General features: G+C 41.5%; 2 protein-coding genes across 2 annotated transcripts in view; both read left to right on the plus strand.

The window, feature by feature from the left end:
* LOC132195431 (uncharacterized) overlaps window positions 1–2665 on the plus strand; it is a 36552-nt gene extending 33887 nt beyond the window's left edge. Inside the window, exon 6 of the mRNA XM_059617411.1 lies at window positions 2595–2665. The gene's annotated coding sequence lies outside the window, so the exon portion shown is untranslated. The remainder of the gene's footprint in view (window positions 1–2594) is intronic.
* Window positions 2666–2952: 287 nt separating this feature from the next.
* The window catches only part of LOC132195188 (toll-like receptor 7), a 34357-nt gene continuing 11614 nt past the window's right edge, over window positions 2953–25695 (plus strand). Inside the window, exon 1 of the mRNA XM_059617011.1 lies at window positions 2953–7738. Coding sequence (XP_059472994.1) covers window positions 3316–7548 — 4233 coding nt within the window. The 5' untranslated portion in view covers window positions 2953–3315 and the 3' untranslated portion in view covers window positions 7549–7738. The remainder of the gene's footprint in view (window positions 7739–25695) is intronic.

Genomic DNA, 25695 nt, shown 5'->3' on the forward strand with positions numbered 1-25695 from the left:
ATAACCTCTTGCGTTTGAGATGATACAGCACAATTTTATTCATTAGTTTTAGTTATATATCAATTTTATTTATAATATCATTAATTAGAGATAAAATTATAATTAGCCGTAATGCTCATTGCTCATCAATGCTGCCATCCTAAATAAACTGTAGAGTTGTTACACACTTAAAATTATTATTTATTTTTATGGATAATATTTATTATTTTCCCAGAAAATATTGGAGTTGTGCATCAAATATTATTGAATTAATGTTTTGAATACTATGATGGTTTAAATTAAAATATATAAAAAAGATTAAATTAAGAAAATTATTGATATAATTAAATTGTTATTAAATGTACATTAAAACAAATCTTATTAACTGTTAGTTTATTTCTAGTAGATATAAAAATTTAAAAAGAAACTATATATTTTATCACAAATAAAGCACTTAATTACTATAATTTTTTATGAAAGAATAATATTTTTGTATACCAATAACTACAACTTACAATTATTACAAGATGCAAAGAGTTCTACTTGTGGCCGAGACATTCTGAAATTCAAAATGTAAAATGATAACATGAAAGCACAAAAATAATATAAATGAGCAGCCTTTTGCAGACAAAAATTCATAATTCAAGCTGAAAATGTGCAAGCAATTAATTTCATGAGCATTTTTCACAGCGAAATTGCTCGCAGATAAAAATTTGCACCAGCCGTAGAGAGTCCTTCCTCCTTTCATGCCTTTGCTGCTGGAAAATATGTTCCGGGAGCGAATAATTAATGCACGCGAATTATTAAATTCTTTTATCTGCGCCGCCTTCTGCCTCCGCGCAGCACTTTTTGCGCTTTAATCTAATTGCATATCAGCGAGAGAAATAAATTCCTGGCTTAATTCGGCACTCGAGAAATTTATGCCGAAATAATTATACTTTTTCGTGTGTGCGCGGCGCAGAGAACATGTCCAGAGATAAGCGCGAGGAGGAAAATTTTCAGCCCAAAAGCATTATATTCGTAGAGCAATTATATCGCATTATAATATCAGCTCGTTGGTTATTATTTTTGTTTTATGTGCTCAGCAGGTGGTTGAGTCGCGGTATTTTTCTTCTCTATGTAGGCGGAGTGCAATATATTATACGCTCAAGACCGGAAGTTTATGATTTTCATTATATTCCATGCTCAGCCACGCCTCCTGCCTCCTCTCCAGGCTTCCTGTTAACCACTCTTGATAGCTCGCGCCTTTAACTCTTTCCTCATCTTTGTGCATGGCAAGTTCGGGGGCGTGAATAAATGCCGCATTGTGTCCGCTTTTTATGATAATTCTCGTGCAATTACGCGTCACAACTTTCAAATTTATGGCTCGGCTCTGCACAATTTTCCTAAATAGGTGCATAACTTTATCTACTTTTTGTATATTATATTCATTTAAAATTTATCGCCTTTGGTAAAAGTAAAATGCTGTAATTAGAATTTTGTGTACCTCACAAAACTGATAGTCCCTTTGCACGCACCAGGGAAAAATTCCGTTTGATTTCGTCACGTATATATTGTTTTCGCCGCGCGACCGAAGCATAATGCGATCGATTATGCAACCGCTTAGACGCAAGTGCTGCGCGGGCTGCCTAACCGAAAGTCGATACGGGCTCGCATAACGCATTTTATTTATGTCCCTCTGCTTCTTGGGCATCGATTTAATGCGTCTCGGAACATAAAGGGGACCGCAAGGGTTGTTTTCTCGTAAAATAATACATAATATAATATATGTAGCAGCAAATTTGCCGTGGGAATTACGCGCTTGGTTTATGATCGGAATTATATGCGACGGCCAGATGGAGAAGCAAAGTTGCGAGCAAAAGGTCTCGAAAAGTTGCGGATAATTTATTTGGAGGGAAAACCGTTGCTAAAAGTGCATGCCTCGTTTTTATAAGTATATAGAAATAACGAAAACTGAAATTTATAGCTTTTCATTTAATTTGGAATTGAATTTTAGCTTTTTCTTAATGCATCTTCAAATTGCTCTGCAAAATTATTATTCTTGTTTATTTTTCCACATTGTTTACATTGAATTGTTTAAAACAATGTCTTTGAAACAAAGATATTGCTGGACTAAACAGCACCACCGCAGCAAGAATTTTGCTATAACTTTCAAGATCAATTATTTTTTTTACATTCATCCTGTACAATTAATTTTAAGAAATATATTTTGAGCGATATTTTGCATTGCTGGAGTTAAATTTTAACGCGCTTTTAGTTATCTTGAATCATTTTATAGTTATTAATTTAATAAACCATTCAGAACCGTCAAATATTCACAATTAATATGATATTATTTTTCAAACAAATGTTCTACTGATTCAATTTTATAATTAATAAAATAAAATTTTTAATTAGTATTAAAAATTAATTTAAACGTTGATTATTTTACCTTAAGAATTAAGCTGGAAATTATTATTAAATTTGAAATGATAATTATAATAATTAACGCTTTTAAAAACTAAAATTCAGAATAATAAATAAATTATTAGATAAAATTTTTAAAAGCTTATTTTTTTACAACTAAAATACTATATTTTGTATACATTTAATCATAATGACTATTTCTGTTCCAGAAGGAGGGTAGTTCGTCCTTTCTAGGGAGAAGAGCGCACATAGCCTCCACTCACCTTCAAAATCTGACGTTACTTTGGCTGGTGATTAAATGTTTTTAAGTAATATTGTAGTATTGAAAATCCTTTTTAAAACTTTGTTTAATGCCTTAAGAATTAAGCTGGATTGAATTTCAAATGAAAAATAAAATCGTTGCGCTTTTAAAAATAAAAATCAACAAACAAATAAATTAACATTGGTTAAATTTTTAAAAGTTCATATTTTTTTCAAATAAATTACAAGATATTAGATAAATTTGATTTCAAATATTCCAAGATAAAAATAAATTAATATTTCTTTTTATTTCAGAACGAGGGTAGTTTGTCCCTCGGAGGGAGAAGAGCGCACGTCGCCCCCACTCCGGCGCGCGAGCTGCTTATTGCCATCGCTCGGTAGAGGCGTTTCGGAGCCGCGACTCGTCGTAGTACGCTGGAATATACGGTGCGAGCAGTTGCCTCTCCCGTCAGTCGAGCTCGGAGCGTGATCGTGAGAGGACTATCATCGCGTGCCAACATGTGCTCGTAACCACACGTACTCTGAGTGTGACATGACTTTGTCCGATTGAACCGCGAAACGAACAGTGCTAGTGACAAAAGTGACTCCTTCGGCCATGTGCGCAAGTGGACTTTCGCGAAGCAATGCGCCGAGTTAAGAGGTGATACGAAGACGCGAAAATTATTTACCATGGCGAAGATGAACTTTGTTTCGGCGCTGGGCCTGCTGCTCGGCGTCGTTTTGTTTTGCGCCCCGCGGGCGCTCGGCTTCAAGTACGAGGCGCCCGACTTCTGCTCGTGGTCCTTGGAGAACAACGAAACCAGCCGTGTCGGCGTGTGGTGCAAAGTGCGCACGCTGGCCGGCGAGTTGGCCGCGAATCGCACCAACAACGCCGCGGGCGCCGTGTCGTCGCTCGCCGGCCTCCAAACGGACGGCACCTCGCGCCTGAGAGTCGAGTGCAGCGAAGTCCTCTTTTTCGAGAGCACCCTGTCGCCGGGGCTTCTCTCGCGACTCAACCAACTGGAGGACTTGGAGATCGAGCACTGTAAGTTGGGCCAGTTGCACGACGGTGTTTTCCGCGGCCTGTCCAATTTGAAAAAGCTGTCGGTGCGAACGCACAACTCGGACTGGTCGTCGGCGCGCCAGCTGGAAGTCACCGACGCCAGTTTCGACGGACTCAAGGAGCTGCAAACCCTCGATTTGGCGCACAACAACATGCGAGACGTGCCGACCAACGTTTTCTGCCACCTGCCCAATTTGAATGTGCTCAATTTGAGCAACAACGCGCTCCAGCACTTGGACCCCACTTTATTGGGAGGGACGTCGGCCGACTCGGTTTTATCCGACGAGCCGGCGGACAAAAGTTCAGAGAGCAGGGCCGCGGGTGAGAGTTGCGAAGTGGACGTGATTGCCCTGGACGTGTCGTGGAACAACCTGACAGACCTGCCGTCGGTCATCAACTCGCCGCGGAGACGCCGGCTGCAGCAGTTGCTCGTGCAAAACAACCAGCTCACCGCACTCAGAGCCTCCTCTCTGACCGGCCTCGCGTCTCTGCGTGTTTTGAACGCGTCCAGCAACCTGCTCGTCGACCTGCCGGCGGTGCCGCTGAGGGAGACGTGCCGCGAACTGCGCGAGGTAAATCTGCGCGGAAACGCGCTGCACGATTTGGGCGACACTTTCCAGCGTCTCGAGCAGCTGCTGGTGCTGGACGTGGCGAAAAATCGGCTCGTCAACTTGGGCTCGTCGCTGGCCGGCCTCATCAGACTGATTGTGCTGGACTTGTCCGGCAATGCCCTCATCCGCCTCGAGGCGCTCGCCTTCAAGGATCTCTACTCGCTGCAGATTTTGGATTTGCGCGACAACGCGATCGCCAGCGTGGCCGACGACGCCTTCCTGCCCTTGTATAATTTGCACACTTTGAGTTTGGCCGGTAATCAACTGACACGCATCGGGCCGTCCCTCCTTAATGGCCTGTTCGTGTTAAATAAATTAACGCTCAGCCTCAACTTGCTCACCGAAATCGACCCGCGCGCCTTCAGGAACTGCTCGGACCTGAAGGAACTCGATCTGAGCGGCAACGAGTTGAGCGAGGTGCCGGCCGCCCTCACCGAACTGCCCTTCCTGCGGACCCTCGACCTGGGTGAGAACAGAATTACCGGTTTCACTAATGGCTCTTTCAAAAATATGCACCAACTAACCGGTCTGCGGCTGATTGACAACAACATCGGCAACATCACCGTAGGTATGTTGTGGGACCTGGTCGGTCTGCAGGTGCTCAGTTTGGCCAAAAATAAAATTCTGCACGTTGAAAGAGGCGCTTTTGACCGAAACGAGCGGTTGGAGGCCATCAGGCTGGACGCCAACTATCTGACGGACGTCAACGGCGTCTTCACCGCGCTGCCGTCGCTCTTGTGGCTCAACCTGAGCGACAACCACTTGGTCTGGTTCGACTACGCCTTCGTGCCGCCCAGTTTGCAGTGGCTGGACATTCATTCCAATTTTATTGAAAAACTGGGTAATTATTACGAAATCACGGACGGCTTCCACCTGAGAACGATTGACGTCAGCCACAACAAGCTGACCGAATTGAGCAGTCTGTCCATCCCAAACAGCGTTGAAATATTTTTCACAAACAATAATAAAATAAAAAAGGTGGCCTCCGGAACTTTCACGGCCAAACAAAACTTGACCCGAGTTGACCTCTACGCCAACGACCTGGAGTACCTCGATTTGAGCTCATTGCAAATTTCGCACCCCAGTCGAATTGAGGTCACGATCACGGACGATGATGAGTTCCCCGAATTGCAGCCCTCGCGACCTCTGCCTGAATTCTACCTGGGAGGGAACCCTTTCAAGTGTGACTGCACCATGGAGTGGCTCCAGAGGGTCAACAACATGACCCACAATGACCACCTCCGCGGCCGCTACCCGCGAGTGATGGACTTGGACGACGTCGTCTGCCGGATGACGCACTCGCGCAACATGCCGCTGTCCGAGTCAACAACCATGGCGCCGGTGCACATTCCGGTCCTCGAGGCGCGTCCGTCTAATTTTCTGTGCCGCTACGAAACGCACTGCTTTGCTCTGTGCCACTGCTGTGACTTTGACGCGTGTGACTGCGAAATGACGTGCCCCACAAATTGCACTTGCTACCACGACCAGTCCTGGCGAGCAAACGTCGTCGACTGCTCCTCTTCCAACCACGTCACACTGCCCTCCAGCATCCCGATGGACGCCACCGAGGTGTACCTCGACGGCAACAACCTGCGAGAGTTGCGCAATCACGCATTTATTGGCCGCAAAAACATGCAAATTTTGTACGTCAACAACAGCAACGTGGAGACCATTCAAAACCGCACCTTCAACGGCCTCAACTCGCTGCAAATTTTGTACCTGCACGAAAACAAAATCAAAGTGCTGCGCGGCTACGAATTCGAGAACCTGATGCACCTGCGCGAACTTTACCTGCAGCACAACAGACTCACGCACATCGGCAACGCCACCTTCCTGCCCCTGCGAGCGCTGCAACTTCTGCGCCTGGACGGCAACCGGCTGGCCAGCTTCCCCGTTTGGCAGCTCAAAATGAACCCCTACGTGACTGAAATGTACCTCAACACCAACCCATGGGCGTGTCGGTGCCGCTTCGTCGCCGCCCTGTCCGAGTGGCTGCAGGAGGACAAGCGGCAAATCATCGACGGCGGCGCCGCCAAGTGCCTGGAGAATTTCAACAACGAGGAAATCTGCAACCACGAGGAGGACGAGGACGACGTCATGTCGACAGCCGTCCTCGGCACCCTCCCCCGCCTCTTCATGAACGACTACCTGCCGACGGTGATCGGCACCCTCTTTGTGGTGCTCCTGGTGATCGTGTTGGCCATCCTGGCCTTCGCCTACCGCGACAACGTCCGCCTCTGGGTGTTCGCCCGTTACGGAATTCGGCTTTTCCACAAGACGTCGTCGGCGGCCGCCGGCGTTTCGGCCGCCACGGCCACCCTGGCCGCCGTCAAACGCGAGGACAAGGACAAATTGTACGACGCCTACATGTGCTACAGCCCGAAGGACGAGGAGGAACTGGTGCAGTGCATCACGAGCGGCCTCGAAAACGGCAACCCGCGCTACTCCCTTTGTCTGCACTACCGCGACCTGCCGTCGATCGCCGGCTCGCGGGACACGGCCATCTGCGAGGCGAGCGACGCCAGCCGAAGGGTCATCTTGGTTGTGAGCAGAAATTTCCTGCAGACCGAGTGGCCGCGCCGAGAATTCAGGGCGGCCCTGCACGAGTCCCTGCACGGGCGGACCTTCAAACTGATCATCATCGAGGAGGCGGGCGGCCTCCCGCCGGAGGTGGAGCGCGACCCTGACCTGCGGCCGTACCTGAAAACGGCGCGGCGCATTCGGTGGGGCGACAAACGCTTCTGGGAGCGGCTCAAGTACGCCATGCCCGAGAGCAAGTCGAGGGACAATTTGCACATGTACCGGCAGAACATCAACTACACCCTGGACGCTCGCGGGCACCACCAGCCGCTGCAGAACCACCACATCCACCACCACCACGCGGGCACCATGCCCGGCAAGCGGAAGCAGTTCAACGCCGCGCCCCTCAACAACCACCCCCTGTTCAACAACATGAAGCTGGACGAGTCGAACAACGTGGTGGTCGGGCCGACGCCGTCGCCCCGGCTGCTGCACCCCGCCAGTCAGAACCGGCCCCCGTACAGCACGGGGTCCATCAGCCCCCGCTCCTCGGAGCACATCTACTCGTCGATCGACTCGGACTACTCGACAATGGAGCGCGCCAATTTGCCGCCGAATGTCCAGCGTGTCTTACAGCAGCAGCATCAGCCGCCGCCGGCTGGTGTGTGGAGAACTGCCGCCAACACCACAGTGGTGGACCAGGGCGGTGTTCAAGCTTATTTGGTGTGATATTCGTCAAGTAATTCCTTCTGCTACCTTCTACTGAGCTAGGACTGTACTCGTTGTTAATTGCTTTGTCTTCGCTGCCAAAAGAAGAAGTCAACCCCCTCCCTCCCCCCCCCCCTGAGAACCAAACATTCACACGCACTTCTAAAAAGGATATACCATCAGAATGCAGTCCTTCTTCACTACACAAAAGGTAAGAATCGATCTTTTTATTTTATTTAAAAAAACTTTTTTTTTTAATATATTTCGCTTGGCAAAAATACTTCAAATTCATCGTGTACTAATTACGCTTAATTTGGCAGAACGCAAAAATTAAATTGTACGGAAAAGAATTCCAGTTTGGTTTAATGGCCCGGCGCTCACTGAGAAATTCCACTATCATGTTAGGACATAAAAATCATTAACCAGGAATTCGTCCGCCGAGTCGTATAAGATGCGAGACAAGATTCTTTCTTCTCTTCTTTTGCTTTTTCTTTTATAAAAAAAAAACGCAGGGGATAAAATGAAGCTCCGTTTCGGCGACGACATGATGGAAACAAACACAAAACAATTTATTTAATGCGGCGCGCGATGATGATGATGGATTATTTATCTTCACCGGTTGCTCTTTGCATTTTCCGCAAAAATAATGATCGCGAGTCCGTTCCAATTACCTAGAACACAATAAATAATTCGCCCCTCTAACGAGCTAAAACGCTCCGTTTTACATAACGAGATGGATGATCATAATAACAATTTTGATATCAAGCAGGAAAAAAATTCATCCACTCTCTCAAGGCCTGGAATGGTTACTAACTGCTAATTAATCGCGGCGCAGGAAGAAAAACAACCGACACACTGAAAATGATAAATCGACTTTCGGCCATTGACTAATTACCCTAATTATTTCCATTCCTTAATGCAATAAAAATGATAGAGCCCGCCGCGGACGGATCCTCCCTCGCCGGCGCTATTTATAATCGCATCAGAAATGTATTATTATCGCCCCGTCGTGTCAGTCTGGCTTGATCACGAGACGAGCTCGGCCAGGTAAATTTCGGTTTCGCGGAAAAGAAGAAGACAAAAAAATCAAATCATAAATCTCGGTCCGGCCTCCCCGAAAGTGGTGTGTTATTATTACATCATTCTCTCTGGCTGCTCCTTTTGAGCCCCAAATCCTTTTTCTCTCTTCTTTTTATGAAAAATATATAATATGCGCCAGTCGGGGTTATTCTCTTTAAGCATCTCTCGGCGTCTCTGCTACACCTTTTGCATACATTACACACTTGAGCGGAGCACGGCAAGCAAGGCATCGGCTGCGAATTTGGCGAGATTTATGCAATACGCACAGCCCATGTGTATTATACACGTCTCAAGAGCGCGTGTATATGATAAAATGTATGGAGAAGAGCGGCGCAGAGTGTTGGAGAGAGAGAAGAAAACTTATTCGCGCAGCCTCAATTATTATCTCGCCTCCGCACACATTGTGTGCCGGCGCCCTTGCGCCATTACCGAGAGGCTTAATGCGCTATTTACTGGATAATTTCGCGGTGTCTTCGTGGCAATGGCGATAAATATTGACTCTGGAACTTATGCTCATATCTATTTATGCAAATAAGAACGCAAATTATATTTTTAAAGAGCTTTGACCACAATTTTGGTTGTGAAGTGTCTCCAAAAATTACTAAAAAAAAAATACCCGCAAAAAAATAATAAATTTACTGCTCCAGCTGCTGTTTTAAGATTATATAATATTTTTTTTTTAAATTAATGCATAATTATTTTTAAATTTATTTATTCATTATTTATTTGAATTTTTATAATAATTATATATTAAAATAGTATTAATTTGTTTTGTTCACAAAAGGGACGAAATTTTAATTTGGTTGTTTTCGTATTTTTCATTCAAATGCAACCATTAAGTTGTTTAATTATCTTATGTGATATTTCAAATTTAAACAGCTGTTTCATTGTTTAATATTTTGCTCTTTTTTTTATTAAATTTAAAAAGGAATGAAAAATGTTGCAGCGAAGAGCATCTTGCAGGAAAAATAATACGCCGCCTCATTTGAGAAGCCAGCGAACCCCTTAAATGGCACTAAACTTGACAGGGGAATAATTTAATTTAAGAAATATTGCGCCTCGCCTCGTGGCAGAAACTTTTCCTCCTTAATGGTTTACTCTTTACTCCCGGAAAGAATGGCGCTCGCACCTTAAAACTTGGAAGGGAAGAAGAGTGGCGGCGGCAACTGCTACTCCGTCTTGACTCTTTCCTCTCTATCTGGATTAAAGTTTGATATAAAATGAGCCCGGCTGTTAAAAAGAGAAATGATGACGAGAAATACGATCTTTCTTTCCCCGGCCGTATAATTCTAATGGCTCCCTACGCAAGCGATGCAGATGGAATAAAAAAACGGCGGCCCGGGTGGCAGAAATGGCGAGATAGCGCCCGGAATGAATGAGTTTGCAATGAAAAATATCCACCGCAGGCCCGCTTATATGTGCCTTTTCCACGAGGGTGTAAGAAAATGATCGGCGAAGAGTAGTTTTTCTCCTCCCTCGCCAACGCTGCAACTATATAAACGGATGGTTCGCGTGGTGGTGCGGCGGGCAAGGAAAAGGTAATTCACGTGTTATATATGGCACCTTTCGTAAAATACAGAGTGCAGGCGAATTTATTGGGAAAAATTTATATCACGCGCATATTATTTCTTTCTCTTTTTTTTATCTGAGCCGTAATGCTCGCGCGATGGATGATATATAAATACGCAGCCATAAATTTTTCGCGCTCTCCTCCTTGAATGTAATTCATTGGAAATCGATTAAACGTGCCATTATGACTGCTGCCACTTCCGAGGAGCACAAGAGGGCTGCGGGATTATGTATAACTTCGCCTTCTTTGTAAAAGCAAAAGCGTTTGACCGTGATTGCGCCAGAGCCGAGTGCTTTGTCAATGGAATTCCGCAGTACACCTTTTCAGATTAAAGTGCGTCAAAGCGAGAAAGAGCAGCCACTTTTGAATATTTAAAAGCCATTTTATATTTTCTAGACGCAGTTTTTTGTTTTTAGCAAATTGCCCTTGTTAACTTTAATGGCAGCAGGAAAGTTTCGTGACAAAATTCGCAGAGGTCTCAATTATAGCCTTCGATAATTTCTCTCCAACTTGATCCTGTTTGTGTATCAAAGTTGTGTGTATATAATTTCTCTCTCCCGTGTTGCATGAATGTTGTGTTCTCAACCTTTGTTTGCTCCTATATTTCTCCTTTTTTTGTTTATTTTTGGAGCGAAATTACGGCCGACGCCAAACAGAATTATTAGCACGCACGAGATTTAATTTCGCTGGCCCGAAAAGTCCCCCGGCGCTTTTTATTTTATATCCAACGCCAGTTTCTCCAAAGGGTTTTTTTATAATATTATAAACAGCGCCATGTTTATTTTTCCGGCACGTATAAAAACAAATCTTATCCCCGGCTGCTTTTTATTGGAAATAAAAGTACCCTTTTTATTTTAATCTCGGGGACCAAATGAAAAACATAGAAATCTCTCCCCTTAACCGTCGAAAATAAAACACATCAGGCTATTTTATTATTGTGTAAACCAATCGAGCAGGTTGCGCGACAAAAGCAAGCAATGTCAACCGCGCAGGTAAATAATTTCAATCTTGTTAGCCTTTATTACTTTTGGTGCTGTCTCGTGGGGCAGTGGAACAAACCCAATTTAAAAACACGAGGGAGAAGAAGAAGGCCGGACACTTAAATATACCAGAGAGGATAAAAAAAAAAATTAGGCGTGTTCGCCTGCTCGTCACATTCAAATTTGTATATCGTGGCGAAGGTGATGCGGTCGTAAGACAATTTTAAAATTACGTCCCTCAAGTGGGAGCGATTGGGAGTAGTCAGAGCAGAGCAGGTCTGGTCGATAATTTCGTGTAGCCGCGAGCTGTATCAATACAGATGCCATGAGAGATGCGATGATGAAGCCTCCGCCTCTCTCTCTGAAGGGAGAGAAGAAGATTTTATAAAGTTAGAACCAGCCAAGCCGGCAGTCAATCCAATATTAGAGGCAATCGGTGAATGCCGGCCGCGATCATGACGTTTGATGGAACCGGTTCATTTGCATAAATATTGATTTCTGCCTGGCCCAGAGATTCTTCCTCTTTCAAAGTTGAAAAAGTTCCTGATGTATGCTCAATGATAATGGTGCTGCACCAACGGTATTCTGATTCAGAGTGGGGGGAAATTAGCATTTTTGCATCAGTGGCAAGCAGAAATAGAGAATCTAAGAATAATTTTATGCTATAAAAATATTCAAATAATGGAAATTATCCGGAAAAAATTCTCATTCATCTGAATCCAGTTTTTTATTATTTTTAAATGCAAGTTTAATTTATTTTAATTTTTGTATCCACCTTTGTACAAACATTTAAATTTACATTGACTGTTGGAAATAATAAATTTAATAAATTAAAAAATTTGTCATAGAAAATATTCCGAAAAATTTCTTATTAATCTGAATGCATATTTTTCTTTAATTTGAATGTAATTTTAATGTTGTTTTGTAAATTTTTCCAACTTCTTACTAAAATTTTACATTAAATAAGAACTTAATTCAATTCAAGTTTTGTATGGTTAAGAATTAAAAAACATTCTAATTCATCTTTCTGAATCTAAATTTTTTTAAATTTGTATTTAGTTTTGCTAATTTAACCAACTTTGTACAAATATTTTGCATTGCCTGTTGGACATTTATTTAGAAAATAATTGAAATTTTCTTATAAAAATATATATATTTTTTTTAATCTAAACAAGTTGCAAGTGAAACATTTTCAATCACTCTCTCTTATTTAACGATTTTTCGGTAATTTTTTGAGCATTAATTTGTATTTGTTCATGTTGGATATTATTCTAGTCCCTGGGCCAACTTTAGTTCAGTGCCACGTCCAAACATAGTCCATATAATAATAATTGTAATTTAGACTATTGCCATGGCGTGCCTTACATATCAAAAATCGAGGTGCAGCGGACGTTTGCAAGTCCCGCTGCGGTGAAAATTAAGACCTCACCTCGCGCGTTTTATTAAGTGGATTTGTCCTTAAACATCGGGTTACACCAGCAATTTTTTATGGCGTGTAACCGAAATTGAGCACGGCACATGTGTGTGTAATTTGGCCGCAGCCCGGAATAATAAAATGTCAAAAATTATATTCGCCGGCCAGCAGTGCTACATATTTATGAATTGGTGGCGGCGGCGCAAGCTGTGCGTTAATATTATCGCGATAAAAGTGGCGCTTTTCATGTAAAAATGTATAAAAATTCGTGCAAGACCTGTTTTGTCTCCTGCGCGCCTCGCAAAATAATAATAACCGAGCGCGGGGGGATGAGAGGCGCGGAGTGCTTGTGTACGAACATGCAGACGAGAGCACTCTAAAAAATTATTATCACATGTGCATCAAGCACGGATGAAAAGCGCCAGTGTCTTTTTTCCTCTCTCTCGCAATTTCCATTTTCCAGGGCTCGGTAATGAGACGGCCATTTGTGGCCTCGCGACTACTTTTTGATGCGCTTTTTGCATTTAATATGCGCGGCCGACTGCATACTCGATGCTCCCGGGTGTGATTCGCCGCCGCCTGCGCATCAAGCAATCTGCCGGAACAAAAACTTAATTCGGTCGGCGTGCGAATTTTTTTGCTCTTGAAAGCCGCCGGCAAGACTTTTTCCGATTCTGCAATTCTCTCTATGAAAAGGCAAAAAAATTAAAAAGCAGATGGCGACAAAATGACTGTAGGATTTTTTTGTTCAGCTTAAAAAATACAGAAATTATTCGCATAAAAATGATTATTTAACAAATAGATTTTCTAACGTTTTGATCATAGTGCCTGGTGAAGAGAGTTCAAATTTTTTTTGTATCTATTATTTGTTAAATTTTTTATGTATATGCTCAAGTATTTGTTTATGTTTTCAGTTGCAACCGCTTTTAATTATTATTAAAGATAAAAAAGCCAGTTTTAATTTATATTTATTATTAAATATATAAAAAATTTATTAAATTATTATTTTTAAAAATTAATTATTTTATTTACAAATTTTTTTTTCTAAATTTACTTTAATATACGAGTATTTTCATTATTATTTTCAAAATAATTTTAAATATTATATTTTTGCAATTATTTATTTGTGCTTCCAATTCCAACCGCTTTTTATCATATTTAAAGGTAAAAAAAGTTTTATTTTTATCATTGAATATAATTTAAAAAATATTATTTTTAATGAATATTTTACAATTAAATTTTTTATGCGTGTTTTGATCATTTTGCGATATGCTTGATTTATGAAATAGCTTTTTTATGGCTCAAGCTTTTGAGAATTCAATTCTTTTCTCTCTCTGTCGTATAGTGGTGGTTTTTCTCACGTTATTCCTTCACAAAATTAGCACTTTTTGACACAAAAAAGCTTCCGCTGTTCGCTGCTAATGTCAAAACGGGCCTGGGTCCCACACCCATCTGTATTCGCTCTCAACACTTTTTGCAGCGCCAACATGTGAATTAGTCGTGGTCCAATTTTTCAAAAAATGTACCGTTCGCCCACCGATGCTCTCGGCTCATCAGTTGGTCCCCGAGCACATCTCTCTTCTCTCCCAATGTTTTTCGACATAATTAAGAAATTCTTGATGGGCTCGTTGTAAAAAGCAGCAGGCTGTGTTTTGTTGTGGCGTTTCTTGAATTTGAAATGAGCCCCGATTATGTGCAGTAGAATTTTAAAGGCGGCCGAGAACACACCTGTTACAGATTTATAAGTTGATGATGATCATCAACTGCACTTTAGTCCACTTTCGGACCCTCAACCAAAGTACACCCATTTATATTTAAAAACGAAAAACACACCAGCGTGGGTCGGATCCAAATTGTTACAATCGGGGACAAAACAGTTCTCGTGTCACTTAAAAAAAAAGAGAGTAGCTTCTGCTGCACGTCACTTTTTGAATATACAAATTTATCTTCGAAAAGAGCTCACTAATAATGTGTCGTGCCGTTCCCATCTCAAAGGAAAATAAGAAGAGAGAGAAACGAAGTCGGTCGCCGCGGCCGGGCATTGTGTTTTTATCCTAAAAAAATTCTGCATAGTCTCACGTTTCTGTGACTTTTGAGGCGCTCTTCGTGCCGCCGTGTGGATTTCAGCTCGCGCACAACATGACGAAAATGGGTTCTGCGGAAGAGCAAATAAGTTTAATCCCGCAGTCAGTTTGTTTTCAAGAAAGAAAAATTGTTTTATGGCGCCATAACGAGCGCGCAACATATAAAAAGTTGAAAGAGAGTTTCGGTAGTTTTCTAATATTATGAGAGCGTTTTGCCTAAAATTGCCCAAGCAAAAGACCATAAATTTATGAATTATTCAATTATTATTTTTGTAAAAAAAAATGCAAATAATTGCCCAATTTAGATTTAATTTAATCCATTTATCCACTCTGGAATCTCAAAATTATAAAAAAAACTACATTTGTTCCACTTTATTAATTTTTGAGCATAATTTTAAACTTTTCGGAGACTCACGCTGCGCCAAACAAGCAAATTTCCCACAATAATTAACAACTCGGGATTTTTATCAGCTGCCGCAGTTCCGGAAAAGCCGGCGTAAGCGAGTGCCATACTTTTATTCCTCCAACTCTCTCGGCTCATTATCTCCCCTAATGATCCTCCACACACCTGAAGCAAAGCACGGCACGGATCGAAATTTGCCTACTTTAATTACCCCGGCGCGGTGCAAATTACGCCCGGCCATGGCTAGAAAAAAGAACGAAAAACCTCATTAAGAAAAAGGCGAAGAATGAGAGACGCGCGTGTTGTGGCCCACAAATGTAGATATGCGCCAGAAACATATAATAAAATATAGGCCCGAGCTCATTATTATTATGATTGCTGCGCTGGAGGAACGGTATTATAAAAAAAAAGAACAGTGGTGTCACGAAACACACATTTTGGCAGCTGCCGTCCATTTTTCTGCATGCCCAACAATAAAACGAGAGCATCCGACTCTAATTTCATGATGAGCGCGGCGTACGAATTTTACAGCCGCCAATAAAGCTCCTTTCGCGAGAAAACGATGCAAAAGAGCTGGAGGTGATTTCCTAAAAAAATTAATTAATTCGGAGCCTTTGTGTTTTTCATAAAATATTTCACTCGAATTTAATGCCGGTTTGTCATGCATGCTTGCTTTTTACGATAATATACGAAAAGTACGACCGGAGACAGGTGCTTGCACGGAATTTCGGAAATTATTCATCCGGCCAATAAATACACTTTTTTGCTTTCAACCAGCAATAATATTTCAAACAGAAATTAGAAATCGACCATATTTTTTTTTATTTTTTGATATCAGAAAATATAATTGGCGGTCTGGGAATACTTATGTGTTATTTTTATTCACATTCGTCTTTCATAATTTTTTTATTCCTCTCCGTCTTACTCTCCGAATGTTATTATTACACGCGGCCGACATTAAAATAAATGTGGATGCTCTCTAACCAGTGATTACGTGCGCGGGGATGGATAAGGAATTATAATAAAAAAGTTATAAGAATCCTTTTCCAGCTCTGCTGCCACAGCTTCTCGCGAGAGCCGACTTTGCAGTAGCTCCCTTAGGGCACAGAGCTGCTTCTTCTTTTTCTTCATAAACACCGTCCATGATGGCTCCGCTGGCCAGACTCTGACTGGTTCAGCTATTATAAAAGAGCGATAATTGTATGGTAAAACATGGTGCGCGCACGGCATCCACTTTTTAGGAGACGCGCTCGCTCTCCTCGTCTCTCGCCTGCCCGTTTATTAGGAAGGAGACGCGTATGTGCTATCTTGAATAATAAAATATAGCAGCATCATCCTGCAGCCAAGCAAGAAAGAAAGAGAATATTGAAGAAAAAGTAGTGCTCCCGCACGCTCTTATTGAATTCGGGATGCAGCCGAATGAGTTATGGCCTCTCCGTGTCGAACAACAACTGGCCACATATTGAAATTTAAGTGCCCGAAATTTATTCTCTTGACAAATTGGAATTTTCGAAAGAGAGCCTTTTTCATAACGGATCTTTATAGTATATCAATTTTTCATTTCCGTTGAAAAATTAAATTTGTTTTTAAAGGAAAAGCTGCTTTCTGCGCTCACGCAAAAGTAGCTTTTATTTAAAGCTCTTTTTTTTCTTTTTTCTCAAGAGTGGGGAAATTCGACCGCTTTTTATTCCGCTCATAGTTCGGGGTTAATTAAAAAAGTTTCTCAACATTATGGAAACTTTCTTGGCCGCACTTCGCTTCGCGGAGGAGCCTCTTTTTATATACAACGCACTCAGCACAATTATGCCGCAAAAATGCATCATATATATTTCAAAAGCGGCAAACTTTCCTCTCTTTTCATAAATATATATAAGAAAAAGCATGAGAAAATCCAGAGTTTCCTCCTTTTTTATAAATATAGGCCACGCGGGACTGCTAATAAATCGTTACATATTTTTAGATCCCGTGCAATTACAGTTTATACCGGTGACCTCACTTTGGGAAAATGGAAGGTTTCGAGAGTCGGAGGGATAATTGCGAGTGCGGAGAGGAAAATGCCAAAACGCCGATTATTTATTGGTCTGCAAGAGGTGGGTGAATCTCACACACACACACCTTGGTATATATGAAACTTATCGGCGCAGTAAGAGAGAGGCATTTAATTATTTTAATGCCTCCCTAATTTGGATGGCGCGCGGTTACCCTCATTTTTTATATCAAGAACATTTGACTGCGTTTATGGTCGAATTTCCATGTGAAAAATTCATTGGTAATTGTTGAAAGGGTTTCTTAAGGATCGGATAATTACCATAGCATATGAAATATGATTTAAGGCTGCTAAGAAAAACAATACGTATTATATATTTAGGTTATAATTTGAATCAAGAATTTACTTTTCCTGCCTAAAAGATTTTCCTGGTGCATTAATTTTGTTTGTGAATATTAGTACCATGAGCCCCTGACAGGAAAATTACTGATATTAGACAATCATTCAAATATCATGCCCGAGTGCAGAACGAATTCCACAACCGGCGGACAGACCGGCCGCGCTGAGCTGATTGATGGTTCGAATTCCTTAAACAGCGGTCGGCAGGGCCTTGAAATCCGGCACTTTCTCAGCCGCGGCTGCAAATTCACACAAGAATGACCACCAACAATGCGCAGAAATCGTGTATTGTACCGAGAAACACTGACATTTGACTAAGAGACTGAGATTAATTTATTTTTTAAATTAAATAAATATTTAAAATTAAAAAGTTCATGTTTTACTTTTTTAATATTTAAAAATATAGATTATATTTTATGCTAAAAAAATTGTTTTTTTGAATTTTTTAATATAACTTATAAATTGGTATGTGTCCTAATATTCTAATTTTTTACTCTCCTATAAACTGATATACATCTGTAAATCTTATAATAAATTATTAGGTCGGAAATTAATTTAAAATTTTAGGAGAAGAAATAACGTTAATTGCAAATTGTAAAAATTAATTCAACTTCATTGGGGCACTTCGGTGGTATCAAAATGGCTAATTGGGAAAATAATTTACGATCCAACTTATAACTCTTTCAACCCTTTCAAACTCAAATTGAAAGAAACAACAAATTTCCGCTGCAGAAGTGCCAACTCATTTTGAATTCACTGCTCTTTTGTACACACAGCACACGTGTGACGAATGCACAATTTTTACAGTAAATTAATTTTTTCTCTTGGTCCAAAGGCACTACTTTTTTGTGTTGCGACCAAACATACATAGCCTTGCTCCACCATAATTGAGCCTCAGCCAGAGGTTGCGGCGCCGACGTTGAATAAACCAATTTCTGGCGACAGCAATAATAACTTTCCCAAACAAATTTCCCAGGTGGGGGCCCCAGCAGCAGTGCCGAGCGTAATAAGAAAGAAAAAGCAGCGCCGCCCTACTCGCACTCCCGTGCACGATCAAATTGCAGTCATTTGTTTGTATTTATTATTCACATTTGTCGCTGCGCTGGTGCCACGAAAGAAAGGGTTGCCTAAATGGAAAGGACCGAGGCCGAAAATTTCCCTCAGGGTGGTGGAATTTAAAGCGTGTTTGTTGATGATATTTCCCGAAAGTTCTCCGCTAATAAATCCTCCTTTCGCGGAAGTTTCGCCCAAGAGATCTAAATTCGGAAACTTCTCTCCGGCCTATCAATGCGCGCACAGACGTACAAAGAGCCTCTCTTTCCGTGTCTTGTGCTCGCTGTTTTGCTTCTCAACACAAAACAAGCCGCTCTTTAGCCGATCGATTTTCACCCCGGCTGTGCGCGAGATATGAGGGTGATATTCCAAGGCCGCAGAATGTATAAATTCTTTTCCACAGCAGCCTTTCGCCGGCGGTGCGGATCAAGATTAGAAATTCTGCTCACTCGGCTAAGTTCCACCACCCCATTAGTTGCTCCCACTTCTTCTTCTTCTTCTTCTTGGGCAAAAGCTAGGTGTGTGCGCGCTGGTTTTTACCCCTTGAGACGTACAAGAAAACCACCCTCTCCGCCCTGCCAATAAAACGGAGAGCAGCACACACCGGGGTGTTCGGTATCACCTGTACCGCGCCATTATTACCGCAGCTGGAAAAAGTTGCGCGACGTTCGGGGTCACCGACGCACTTCTATGCCGGGGGCTAATTCAATTGTGCCGAGAGAGGGAAAGCGGGCGCGATACAAATGAGACATTATCATATATTTTAATGCGCTGCTTCGTACGTAGGCAGAAAAGCTTTTCACCTTTGGGTACTTTCGGTGCCGCCGCGTGTGTGCTGTGCCAGTTTTGCTCCTTTTGCGGCGGATAAGGGCTGTTGCGGCACTTTATGAAAGTTTAAACAGAGAGGATTTGAAATATTGTCTGCGCTGCCGCCGCTGCGTGTGTGTGTAACTCGAGCCTTTCTTCTATGAATATATCGCAACTTTTGCGCGCGGTTTCGTGATAAACTGCATTATTATGTTAAAATAACTCGGGGAAGAGAGCAGACACTCCTAGCCTCTTTTGTAATACATTCGTCCCTCACGTGGGGTGCTCCGGGGATCATTTTACCATTCAATTGTCTGCGCACTGAGAAGATTTTTTTTCTGAATTTTATACAAGAGTTACACAAAAAAAATAACACTTGAGGCATTTGAAGTATCCATTCGCCCTATTGTGTATCTAAAGCGGTTATACAATTTTTGATGAAATATGTGTCCTGTTATTCAGAAAAAATAACAAAAAGCAAAAGCAAATCAATTTCCGGTAAAAATTTATATAATACTGTTTTCAATACTATTTTAAGAAGCGTTAAAGATTACAGATTTTATTCCCATTCATATAAAAATTTAATTCTAAATTTCTTTTCCCTGATATGTGTTGAGGGAAAATAAAATTTAATTATCGAAATCAAATCAATAATTTCTTGAAGAATGTAAATTAGTATTCAGAAAGATAAAAATAAGGATATATTGCACTTTCTGATTGAAATTATGAACCTTCATTTGAAAAACTTAAAATAAATTCAAATTTTACCCAGCCAGAGCTTTAATTTTTTTAACAAAACACAAAACAAAATTGTAACTAATTCTCTTTACAACTTTAAACTCAAATATTAAACAAAAATATTTAATTAAATACTTTTTGTTTGAAGAAATTGACACTCTAGGAGACTATCTTGTCGCAAAAATTATTTATATTAAAAAAAAAACAAGTGGCTCTACAATTTTCGGTCAAGGTCTACGACCCTATTTCACCTGCAAGAAAATTAAAAAAAGATCATCAAAATTGAAAAGCACCACAACATTTTAACTTCAAAATTAAAATCTTAATAAAACTAAAACATTGATTGGTGCTTGAATTTGCTTTTTTTATTAAGTATAAATTTATTTGAGAAGAAGTTACAAGTCCGGTTTAAATGTGGTGGTTTTTTTTAATCTTGCTGATTATTTTTCTTCCTAATGAATTAGGGTCGCATAACGTGATCGAAACTGGAAGTGTCATTTGTTTTTTATAAAAACAATTTTCGCAAGGAGGAAAAGCCCAATCTTTTCACTTCCATTACTTTTTTTTTCAAATAAACTTTGAAGGGCAAAATAATGATTAAAACAATAAAAGAAACAAGACAAAGCGCAGGGTTTCTTCTCTCTTAATGCAGCGTGCGCCTGCTGATAATGCCGCACCATTAAATTAATACCCACAAGCAAAAGAGCTTCACTATACCCGGCACGAAAGCCGCGGCTCTAGACTTTCCTTGAAAATCTTCCTCGCAGCTCTCACAGTCTTAATTTCATCGCGCAATATAGAATTAATTACACAACTCCCCCTTGGCAAAAACAAAACGACACGCGGAGAGGTGCTGAAATTCTCAACGCCAGATTTATCCCGTCTCTTTCATCCATAGAAAATTAGCCGGCATCATACTTATCCGCGTCTGCTGCGTATAAATAATTAAAAGCAGTGGCGAGAAAGATGAAATGCCGCGCGTTTTTGACACCCCCGGAACAAAAGGGTGGAAAAGGAGGTGCGCGTTTGTATATAAAATACGCAGACCGGTGTGTGTGTGCGAAGGCGTGCTTTGGCGGAGGATTTGGGTGTCCCTTATCGATCTCGGTAGGCGCACAAGCACGCCGAGTGAAGAGTATAAAACTGCTGTGGGGGGTTGAGCGCACATAAAACACAAACTTTGCTCTCCGCTGCCATTCGTACATAAACATCATAAATAAAGGCCCGTGAGCCGCCTCGGCCTCTCTAATCAAATAACGCGCTCGCGGGCGGTAGTGCCAAATTAGCCGCGTCGAGCCGAGAGAGCCGCAATTTTAATTTGGCCCTCTGCTGTGGGCGTATTAAAAGTTTTAACCCTTTTGCGCGCAAAACGAACAAGACGCATAAAGGTAATTTCCTCCTCCTTTCCCCCGGTGCGAAAAATCACGTCACGTGCATCATTACAATAATTTGATTCAATCGCTTTTTGTGTCTCGAGATACATAAATCTGCAGGTCCGCCGCCTTCTTGTCTGTTGCGCGCTTTCACGAGACGTGGAATTTTCGATGCGCGGTGCTTTATTATCGCGAGCAATTTCGCGTTTTGTGTTCGCAGCGAGCAGTGAACGACCGACCGACGCACAACAACACCAAAACACAATAGCGGCGTTTACGCAAGCGACAAACGGCTCGCGATTTATGGCCCCGTGCGTTTGTCTGCGCGCAAAGAGAGACGGAGAGGTTAATCGAATTGCGCCCTCGGAAATGAAGATGCGATTGCTCTGTCGTAACAACTTTCCTATTCCATTAAAATCGAATGAAATTGGCTTGTAGAGCTTGATTGAGTTGGAGTCAGAATAAAAGTAATTTTTACTTCAAAGTCAAATTAACAACAATTATAAAAATAAAAAAAATTATAAATATTAAATAAGTAATTAATATTTTCATTTTATATAATATTCACAACAAAAGCATTTTAAAAATGCAATTCATTGAAAATAAGTTATTTGAAATTTAATTATTAAAATTCAACATTATTATTTAAATATAACAAATTTTTAAACAAAAATATAAAAAATATTAAAATTAATAAATAATATTATTAAAACTATTACTCTATCAGGATTAAACAAATTTTTTTGTCATGCCTTTTTATTTGAAATATTTCTTAGGTGTTCCTTTTCATTTAAGCTTTTAAAAAAGTTATTTTAATCATTATGTTTTTTAATAAAAATTATTCAATTCTCTTCTCCAATTTACAATTAATTGTCTTGGAAAATTTCCCTCTTCATGGAGCGAAACCTAAAAAGAAACGATTTGAAGTAATAACTTGTGCGCTACTCAGACTCTCGCCTTGCCGCTGGATAAACACGTCAAAATTTCCAATTAATGTTCCCCTTAACTTTTATATTATGCGCGCACACAAAGGCCGTGCACGGAGGCAAAGAGGAAAAGGAGGTGGTTGGTCGTCGTCGTCGTCGTTAAAGCAGAAATTTCCTCCGCGCTCTTTAAAGAATGGCGAATGAATAATTAATTTGCGAGCGGAGAATTTCTTTTGAAAGTCTCATGCTCGTGATCTCTCTCAAGCCACCCTCGAATATAAAAGGAGAGAGGAGAACATACGCATTGTTCGATCTCCCGTGGCCTCCGCGGTGTTTGATAAAATTCTCTCTTCGCGCCGTGCACAAGAGTATATGTATGAAGAAGCAAGTGTCAAATAAGGCGAGGAGGGTTGCGGGGCTCGAGTATAAACAATGTGCGCCTCATCTTCTCACTTTGCCTCCACCGTCTCGCTCTCTTCTAAGGGTTCCCAAACTTGATAGCTTCGCCAGACACATGGGAGCGAGAAAAGCGAGTTCCTCCGCTTTTTCTATATGTAATCACGAAATATGTGTGCCTTTTCAAAAGGAACTCGGCGCCGAAATTGGATCGATTTTCTGCCGATCATCTCAAACAAAAACCACGTGTTACCCAAAGCAAAGGGACACATTCGAAAAAACAAATTATACCTCTCTGGTGAGGAGGAAAAGGAATTTGTTCGGCTTTAATTAAACAATAAATAACATTTTATCAGGACACTGAGAGTCCTATAAAAGCTGCAGCCGAGGAATTTCTTTCCTTTATTCCTCCATCCGAGCAGCTGATTTCCTTTCTCGTCCCGAACCCGAACTAATTGTAATTTGCAGTGCTCGAAATAACTTGAAAGAGATGCTGTTTTATTATTTGGAATGATGCGGTGCGGTTGTATGGATTTGTCGGGAGGGAAAATGCAGTAGGCTGGAGCCCAATTGTTGTCCGTGGACAGCCCGCTGCTCGTCGTTCAAATAATAGAAAAGCAATTCCTCCTCTATATACGGCCAGATTTTTATTTTTCATCTTATCGGGCGGCTTCAATCTGGAGAATAATAACGCAGTTCCATCAGCAAATTCTGTCTGCTTGTTGCGATCACGATAAGAAAGGGAGAGAAAGAATAAAAAAAAAACGGGCGACGTCGAGCAGTCGCGGAGAAAGAAGAATCACTCGTAATTGAACGACGTTCTTGCTGAATCACAACTGACACAATTTCGCCCGAATGAGGAGAGCGTTTTATCACGCATAAAATTAGAGAGAAATAATCCATTTGCCTCGCGGTAAGACTGCCTACCGGTGAAATTTATTATTTGTGGTTCGGAGTTGGAGGAATTAATGGATCGGAATAAATTTATCAGACTATAAATTACAGCGAAAGGACGCCGCCATACTTAGCCAGCCGTGAAATTATGTGAATCTGGGAAAAAAATTTATATAAAATATATTAAAATGATTCAGGCACCAACCCTCAGGTATCTATAAAGTGGCGTCGTCCTGTCCCCCCTGCCTGTGAATGTTCTTTGTGTACCTTTTTTTTAAATTTTTACTTTTGGTCGCTAGGCACCCTAGTTGAAGGTCTATCTAGCTGGTTCAGCGACCCACATGGCTTTTGTGGAAGGAAAAAAACGCATCCCCATCGCGTGTGACGTCACACATCACATACGATTCCTCTTCTCCCCCATCCCTTATCCTTGACATCCTCCTGCGTGTACACAAAATTCTTTTTAGTCCTAGAGAGAGAAAAATAGTGAAGTTGCCTGGGTGGTTTACAACATAACAAAAAGGGACTGTGCTGATGTGAAAAGGAGCGGGAGAGAATTTTTAAGTGCTAAAGAATGTTTTGAAAATTTTTACCTACAGCACGGTGGTTCTCTTTTTGTCTGCATAAAGGGCGTTTTATTATCGTGGCCTGGCTGCCATTCATTATGAACACACCGAAGGTAAATCCAGCAGGCTGAGATTAAAATAATGAAATAAAAAAATAATTATTATACACCGAATCTCAAGAAAATGGTGGCAAACTCCGGAATGTTGCCGAATTAATTGCCGGTTGCCGGATTAACGCTCGGCCTCTTCTTTTCTTTCCTTTTTTTCGCGCTAAGTCTCGCTTGATCCCTTTGATTGATATAAAATGCTCTCCTTTTGCCGATACACATCCAACACAGCAGCTCACATCAAATTTATTTTCCTCGCCGCTTTCCACGTGATAAGAGTCACGATGATTCTGCGGGTTTCGCCTGCAGACACAAAACTAGCCTCCTTGCTTTTTTTTGGGTTTAAAATTTTTTACTAACCCTTCTTGAGCCTTTGTGTGTTAACCTGTGGCTGGCTGCCCTCCTAGTCAAAGTCAATAAAGGCCATCAACTGTGTCTATGATAAAAAGAACACAAAAAAGTTCCGGCGCCGTAAAATAATACCAAGCAGCAGCAGCTCTTTTTGCCGCCTCAAATGATTCTGTTTCGAAAATCGAACCGAAGCCGCATCAAGGACTATCAATTTCCTGTCTCTGTGTGCATCGATAGAGCGAGCAGGGTTTTCGCGTTGTAAAAATGTTAACAGCTTCGATTTTTCCGTCGGCGTCGAGCTGCAAAGTTCACTCTCTAATAAAATACAAGTAAGGAATTTATATTCTGGAGAGGGAAATCGACCTGTTTCTTTTTTACACCGAAAAGTCTCTTGCGTAATTGATTCTGCAAACACGTCCACCGCGACTTGTCCTCTGCTCCGGAGAAGCAGCAAAACCGCTTTTATGACTCGATTCTCATCTGCTGTGTGGACGGCGCCGGTGTTTACTCAAATTGGATCGAAACCAAACACAATCGAAAAGAGGTGGAGGCAAGTTGGTCTTTGTCCGCGCAGTGGCTTCTGGTTTGCTCGCCGGATTTGTAATTATAATCGAAACCACGCAGCTCCTTTGGTGTAATTATCGGTTCGGAGCGGCCAGCCTGGCCACCGTGTTATTAAACTACAGTTAAAAATCGAATTTGGCCGTGTTTGATGCCGACCACCTCCTAATACATATCAGGAGAACTGGATATTGTATTCCAATTTAATCCGGCCGCGGCACAAAGCAGCTCATGCGGTGCTCCGCCGAGATATTGATATCACGCGCAGCATTCGGCCAGAGGAGCCGGCTGCTTTTATTTTTTGTTGTCAAAATATTACACACAGAAGAAAAGCAGCGAGGAGGAGGCACACACACTGGTCTATAATTCAAGGTAATACAAAAGCCTGCAGCTAAGACGACCAGGGGAGGCTCTCGCTCTTTTCTTCTTCTTCTTGTGAGCATCGCATGCAGTAGGAAAGAATGGAGGAAAAAATTGGT

This window comes from Neocloeon triangulifer, unplaced genomic scaffold (genome assembly GCF_031216515.1).
Source record: "Neocloeon triangulifer isolate White Clay Creek 2 clone unplaced genomic scaffold, ASM3121651v1 ptg000009l, whole genome shotgun sequence".
NCBI classification, from domain to species: domain Eukaryota; kingdom Metazoa; phylum Arthropoda; class Insecta; order Ephemeroptera; family Baetidae; genus Neocloeon; species Neocloeon triangulifer.